This window comes from Cucurbita pepo, chromosome 4 (assembly GCF_057944985.1).
Source record: "Cucurbita pepo subsp. pepo isolate OVF chromosome 4, ASM5794498v1, whole genome shotgun sequence".
Lineage (NCBI taxonomy): Eukaryota > Viridiplantae > Streptophyta > Magnoliopsida > Cucurbitales > Cucurbitaceae > Cucurbita > Cucurbita pepo.
This window is the reverse complement of record NC_141801.1, coordinates 5157127-5164233: the sequence shown is the minus strand read 5'-3', so window position 1 is coordinate 5164233 and position 7107 is coordinate 5157127. Positions and strand designations below refer to the sequence as shown.

The 7107-nt window shown below is 39.3% G+C and overlaps 1 protein-coding gene and 1 long non-coding RNA gene across 3 annotated transcripts; one reads left to right on the top strand and one right to left on the bottom strand.

Moving 5' to 3' along the window:
• Positions 1–1599, top strand: LOC147792824 (uncharacterized). Its single transcript, XR_015420584.1, has 3 exons — positions 1–473; positions 570–659; positions 1431–1599. It is a non-coding gene; the product is annotated as an uncharacterized LOC147792824 (long non-coding RNA).
• Positions 1600–2961: 1362 nt separating this feature from the next.
• Positions 2962–6867, bottom strand: LOC111784245 (rhodanese-like domain protein). Of its 2 annotated transcripts, none has more exons than XM_023665033.2 (9): positions 6568–6867; positions 6300–6461; positions 6104–6209; positions 5793–5991; positions 5232–5313; positions 4852–4934; positions 4447–4579; positions 4103–4252; positions 2962–3849 (listed from the first exon to the last, which is right to left on the bottom strand). In XM_023665033.2, exons 1-9 carry the CDS (start codon positions 6730–6732, stop codon positions 3103–3105), a joined length of 1827 nt encoding a protein of 608 aa, XP_023520801.2. In that variant the 5' UTR covers positions 6733–6867; the 3' UTR covers positions 2962–3102. The 2 variants fall into 2 exon arrangements, with proteins under 2 accessions (XP_023520801.2, XP_023520800.2); XM_023665032.2 differs by having other exon boundaries at positions 4103–4255; positions 6568–6866.
• Positions 6868–7107: the final 240 nt, after the last annotated feature.

Genomic DNA, 7107 nt, shown 5'->3' with positions numbered 1-7107 from the left:
CCGGGAGAGCCAGCCCGTTCCTCCCTTGGCCTCTGCCTTCGGCCCAGCCCAACTACAGCGGCCCAAACCTCAAATCGGCCCAGAAGCTACGGTTCAGTTGAACCAACCCAGACTAGACCCACGGTCCAATTGAGCCGGCCTGCAAACCAAACACTTGCGGCCCAGCCCAGTAAGCCGAGGCCCAACGTTTAGTCTTGGCCCAGTAGCCTTCCACAGCCCGCGACCCGAACCACGACCCGAACCGGACTCCGACCCGCGCTTCGACCCGACACTACCGCCCGACGTGACTTTCTCTGCTGCTGCCACGTGTCACACAGCGGTGCGGCAGTCCTCGGCTCGGCTCGGCGCAAACGGCTCGGGCTCCCTCCGGTGACGCTCCGGCGGCTCCAGCGGCTGTTCGGCTCGGCTCACCTGTTTTCAGCCCGGTTTCCACTGTTTCGACCCTCCCGGATCTGTTTTCGGCCCCGATTAAGGTATCCGAGGCCGTTTTAGAGCCGTATTTCACATTTATTAAATTATAGGTAAATTAATTGTAAAATACTAACGGAAAGTGGTGAACGACGTGATAGGAAACAAACCCAGCGAAGTAGGAAGCAGCTCTCACGGAACGGGAGCTTACGTTTAGCTATTTAGGGAGTACTTCGGTCGAGGCCAACCAAGTGGCCTTACTATAGGATAGGCTAAATAAATTGTATGATGCTTGATGATATGTGCCAGTTTATACATATTTTGTTGAGTGACGCTTAATATGTTTGACGCACGTTGTGGCATTATGATGAGCATGATGATTGCATGATTTTTACCTTAATATGATGATGTTTTCCATATTGAGCATGCTAGATGATGATGAGTGCCATATTGCATCATGTCGTTAGATCGACGTAGGACACAACCCTAAGAGCATGAAAATGATATTAATATAAATATCCACGATATGCGTTACCTAGAGTAACAAAGAGATGAGACTAGAGGGTTGTGTCAGAAGAGACATTACGATGGATTTAGAGGGACCTCATGCATTTTGTATGTTCATAAGCATAGGGCTACTTCCCCTAGAGATGATGAGTGCGGACGCGCACCTTATGATGAGCGCGAATGCGCACAGGTGCGAAAGCACACAGATGAGGGTGTTCATGAGGCGCATGACACTATGGGGTTCCGCTGACCTCCGGACGTCGCTACAGATTAGCTTGACCAGAGGGTCCAGGGGGTGTGCGAGCGCCCTGGGGACTCACACTCGCACGTGTGAGTCGTGTGTAGGGAAGTACTATACATCCAATTTGTCCGAGACTGGAGGCCACCCCTAAGATGATTAGAGATAGGTCCCTATTCATGATTGCATGTGTTTGCATTAGCATGGCCCCTATAGTGGGGTCACTTATTGAGTATTTCTTCGAAATACTCAGGCCGTGTGCCATATTGTTTTTCAGGTAAAGGCAAGGCTCCCATGTACGGTTGACGGTGGCATCGTGATCAGAGACTATGGCGCGTGCATAGGATAGTTGCATATTTAAAATTCCTAGTCTTGGTTAGGATAGGGCGTTTGCATTTCATTCATTTATATTAATTAATTTGTAATCGTTTTATTTTGTCTTTTGAACTCCAACACGATGTTTGAAACACGTAAGTCCGGCAGTGTTTTCCAATGTTTTAATGTATTCTGAAGTTTTTAAATTTTTCCGCTAATAAAGATGAGCATGCTTAGATTTTTATTCTGCATTAGAGATGAGCATGAGACGTTAGTGGCGACTCTAGATATGTGGAAATTTAGGGTCGTTACAGGTTAAGAGTTTTCTTATATTATTTGCTAAATGATTCGAATCTCAAACAAGTGTTCTTGCCTTAGATAATTGATAAAGGTAATCTGAATCTTACTCATCATTTCCCATGAGCTGATTCCTTATAACTAATCATTTCCCTTTTCATTCTTTGTGTTCTTCTCTCCTTTTTTGGAGACTCTTACAAACTTCTCATTAAGAAATAGGGGTCGAATTGATCATTGATAAAGGTAATATGAATTTTACTCATCATTTCCCATGAGCTGATTCCTTATCACTAATCATATCCCTTTTCATTCTTTGTGTTCTTCTCTCGTTTTTTGGGGACTCTTACAAACTTCTCATTAAGAAATAGGGGTCGAATTGATCATTTTACCCCTTAGATTGACTTTGATCGTTTTTCCTAATTTTTATATTTTTATATTTTTCTTGAGTTTTTCCTAATTTTTATATTTTTATATTTTTCTTGAGTTTTTGTATACTTCAATATTTCTCTCTTTTACATCATCTTAAAATTTAGTCTATGTGTTCTTCAATAAAATTTTGGAAGTTTGAACTTAAAACGAAAAATCAGAAAATTAATTCTTGTCGGTGGACCTAATGCTTGTTGCATGTCATGAGCATGGATACTTCTCCAAACACGTCATGAGCATGGATACTTCTCCAAACACGTACTTAGATATGATACACACTCCTTTCTTTCTATTAGTTCTCAATAATGTGAGCATGCGCTAGCTCATAATTAAGTCTAGGGTTACATATACGAGCTCTCCTAATAAGTTCATATGCGCATGTGTGAACGATATAAAGAGAAATACTATGCACCCAATCCAACCAGAAAAGAAAATAGAGTCTAAGGAATAGTTACAAAAAAAATTAAGTCCTTACAAAAAAAATTAAGTCCCATCATGAACCATGATTACATCTTTCTAACCTTATCCGTGGAGTTATTTCCAAGTATTTTTAAATACTCAGACCACGTTTACTATTTATTTACTTCCGTAAAAGCTCAAGAGATCACTACTTTCATCTCCCCAGTGGAACAAGTGCACGACATCAAGAGATTGTACTTTCAAGAAAACATGGTAAACATGCATAAATTTCAAAATGTGTAAATCCTTCATCCTTTAAATCAATAAAACGTAAACTAGAAACTTGACAAGTTAGTAAAAAGTCAATGAACTGAACTATGAAGCAGAAGTAGCATTGCAATTCAAGAGTGTATCCACCAACCTTCCATGGGAAATCAAAGGTAATCAATCAATCCCTTGTATAATCAAAATACCTATTGTAAGTAATCACTCGATCTCACTCATGAATCCAATTAGAGAAAACGTTGAAGGAACGCTTTTATCTCATCAATGTAGGGAGATCGAGTAGGAATTATATGACCAGAGTCGTGTTCGATTATCACAGAACAACCTGCATCAAAACAAGAAGCAAGGTCTCTGCTCATTTTGTTCGCGATCTGCCTATCATTTCCCTTATCACTACCAAATATGTGAAGTGAGGGGCAGCTGATCACTCCATGCTCCAACTCCGGTATTTGAAGAGGAAACCCCGAACACAACACTGCAAATCGAACGTCTACCGCACCCTTTACACTCATTTTTCTCGAACAAACTGCAGCAGTCATTGCTGCTCCTTGTGAAAACCCCAAGATTCCATCAAATGGTCCTTTCTCAGAAAATACAGTCTTCAAATACGCCAATGATTCTTCAAATCCATCAGTTTGTTTCTGGTACTGGAGTGGATCAAATACGGCATCTGCAACTTCCCATTTTGTTTCACTCCTTTCACCTGTATTGTCTTCTGCTATTAACCAAGCAAACTTCTTCTTGCAATGCTCTACTGGTGGAGGACAATTTGGTTGCACCGAAGAAGTCACACAAGTTTCCCGGTCTCGGGGATGGTAAATAAACGATAACTCATGAGGTGCATCGACATACACAAACTCCACCATGGTTTTGAGTTTCTTGGCCAATGATGCCGTTCTTCCTTTAAAGCTTGAAGCATTCTGTCTAAATCCATGCAAACATAGGATTCTCAATTTTCTTGGTGACCTACAAACCTAAATAAGAGTTTCAGTAAAAACTAAATTAGAGGAAGAAGATAGATTGGACCTCCAACCTCTTAGGCTCAGAACAGCAGGGCAACCAAGTTCTTTTAAAGTTGGACTTTAAACTGCTAAATATCAGTAATATAATTTGATGGAAAACAAAACATGAACACCACATAGAGGATTTGTTGGTAAACACTTCATGGGATCCGAGTATTTTTGAGATCAAGGAGTCGAGGTGACGATATTAAGAATTAATACAGACCTTACCATTACTCCAAGGAAGTTGCTGGGAACCAATTTCGTGATCACTTTGCTGTGAAACTACTTCCAACTTTGTGCTCTGGAATTGTGAAATCGGCCCGCCATCCTTGCCGTTCTTCCGGCAGAGCTCACAAACATAAAGGGTGTTCTTCTTCTGAGCCGTGATAACAGGTAGCAGAAGCAGGATTGCACAAATCACAAGAAAGCTAAATGTGATCAGAAATAAGATGATAAGGAGATACGAAAAGTGAATCTTTGAATTCATGCTGTTGCTAAGAAATCATTAAATAATGGAACAGCAAGCCAGATATGATTGAGGGAAAAGAGATTACTATTATAGCAGACCTGGCAATTATCACACACCAAAACAAGCATTCGACAATATTTACACCGACAGCGAGAAGAATAATCATCAAAGGGATCTCCACAATTAAGGCAGGTTCCTATGATATCTTCCGTTGAGCTCCCAACTGATATCCTATAAGATATAACCACAGAAAAGAATAGTAAGAATATTTCAGCTCAAATAGAAACATCATTCATTTCTCCAGTTTCCCATGATGCTGCAGTCACCAATTCCTCTTAGAATATTTGATGATTTCAAAAGTTTCAAGAAATCTACTTTATGAACCAAATTATGTTCATAAAATTGTTTGGTCAATACTTGAATGAATATATATCATATTGGACGTCTTCATCTTTTGAATATTGTCTAAACTTATAGGATGCTGAGGGCGTCAGATATTTCACCTGTGATCAAACACAAAATTCTTTCCTGAAAAGAATCCACCATTGGGAAATTGTTCCAAATAACGTTGTATTCCACCATATAACTGCAATGAAAAGCACACCATCACCAATGTATAAATCACTCCGATACAAATAATGATTACACCATGAACTTGCCAAGACTGAGCTTAAATCCTTTTTTTTTTTTTTTTTCTTTTTTTGAGGAAACGAAACTTATGATTGATTAGTGAAAAGAGTTAAATGTTTAGAGATTAGATAAAAAAAAAGGAAATTAGCCTATCATTCATAAGGTAACATCCATACACCCGAAAGTAGGAAAAGTATGTCCATGAATATGTATGTGAAAGATATAAATCAAGAAAACCTTCATATGATCGCACCTGAAAGACATTCTGAAATTCAGATCCTTTTGACTTAATATATGCTGAAGCCATCTCACACCTGATTCCGCCAGTGCAATACCTATTAGATAGGGAGAGGATGAAACTTAGGCCATAACGTACTATTCTGAAACCTGCCACTTGAGCTACTATATAAGCCATTAACAAATCTAATCTATATGCACAAGCATTAACAAACAAGGCTAATACGAAGACGTGTTGTATAAGGACAAACTATGATACCTATTCAAATCTTAGACGCTTACGAATTGGAATGCACAGACACAAGCAATATCCAAATTTGATTAGAAACAGCTGGAAATTGTAGTTCTGACCTTGAAAATAAAAATGCAGTTTTGACTCGACAACACGCACATACTCGCATCCAATTATGCAGACAAAGGAATATAAGGGTCAAACCAAATTCCCAAAGTACCCATCATCCAAAAAAATCAACAGATAAACCACTGTAATAGGTGCTACAACTTTTGGAGATAGGTCATGAACAATAAGAAAAAGACATTATGATATGAAACTTAAAGTTCGAGATAGCTAACTGACATAAGAATTTGTTTCCCTCGCAACTTTTCAGAATTATCATCAATCCAACATGACAAATCACTATACTGCCTAATTTCTGGATCCAGTGTTTCAATGTTTGGTGTTTTGAACTTCCCAACTCTAGTCTCATATAAATTCCTTGCATCCAAAAGAACAACGTCTTTGCTATGTATCCGCTTCTTTACATCTGAAAGTAGCCCTGCAAAGCAGATGATGGTTAATCAAAAGAACTTTATATCCAATTACCTCTGCCCCTGCAATGCATATACTTATCAATGTTGTTATAAAGCAGAAGAGGAGAATTATCTAACCAGCAGTCTCGAGAACAGAATGAAATTCAGCAGCAGAGAGATGGGTTCCAGCTTCTGTAATTTCAGGTAACTTCAATAGAGGATTTGAACGAAGGGTGACCAACTCCTGTGAAATATGCAAGTTTCGACAATAAAGTTGCTTAAACTTGTCAGCAAAAAAATGCTCAAAATTGAAAGGAAGGTACATTTTTTTTACTTGGACAACTCGAACTGACAGAGAAGTGAATCCACATTCTCTCGCCACAACGTCATCCATGGGTTGGTGACACGATGCAAGTTTGAAATCAGTCCCATCAAACAAGCTATTCAACTTCATTACAGCAATATGACTCTTCAATGAGCATAACTTCCCACAAACCTAATTGGGCGATAGAAACAAGTTTAAATTGAAAATACCGAATCAGAGCAACGAAATGAGCAAATAGAGAAAAGGAAAAGGAATTAGGAAGTTAAAAGACACATACAGTAACGTTGACGCCCTGAGAAGCGAGGCGGACACGGCCGACAAGGCCGAGGGAGATGCAATTGGATTTGTAGAAGGAAACAAGGTCATCAAGGTCGGGAATTTGGGCGTATTTGTAGTACAAAAGGACGCCAAATTGGTGGTCATCGTCTTCGCCGTTGGCCATTGCAAGCGGCAGAGATCCGAGGAATTGTGAGGAGAAATCGGGACGGGCCCCCTCGACGTCGCCGGAAGAGGGCTTAGAGAGTAAGAAAACCCTGAGATTTTGGGACAGTCTAGGGCATTGGTTAAGCTCACGTCATTGCAGTAATTTTCTTTTTTAAAGTAATTAATTTTAATTAAATTGAATTTCATGTATTTTCGTTATTATATCTAATATAAATTATTTTAATATTTAATATATCAAATATAATAAATATATTTCTCATTTTTAAATACAAAGATAATGGTAGCTACAAAAACTATTTTCATCCATGCAATTCAAAGTCTAGAATGGTTCTCCCAAGGTCACCGGACAATTTCGACTCCAAATGGATTTTCG

Coding starts and splice junctions, on each gene's coding strand:
- LOC111784245 (XM_023665032.2), bottom strand. CDS start 6,732: ATGGCCAACGGCGAAGACGATGACCACCAATTTGGCGTCCTTTTGTAC. Junction 6,462..6,567: donor CTCAGGGCGTCAACGTTACT/GTATGTGTCTTT, acceptor TCGCCCAATTAG/GTTTGTGGGAAGTTATGCTC. Junction 5,992..6,103: donor TTCTGTTCTCGAGACTGCTG/GTTAGATAATTC, acceptor TCTGCTTTGCAG/GGCTACTTTCAGATGTAAAG.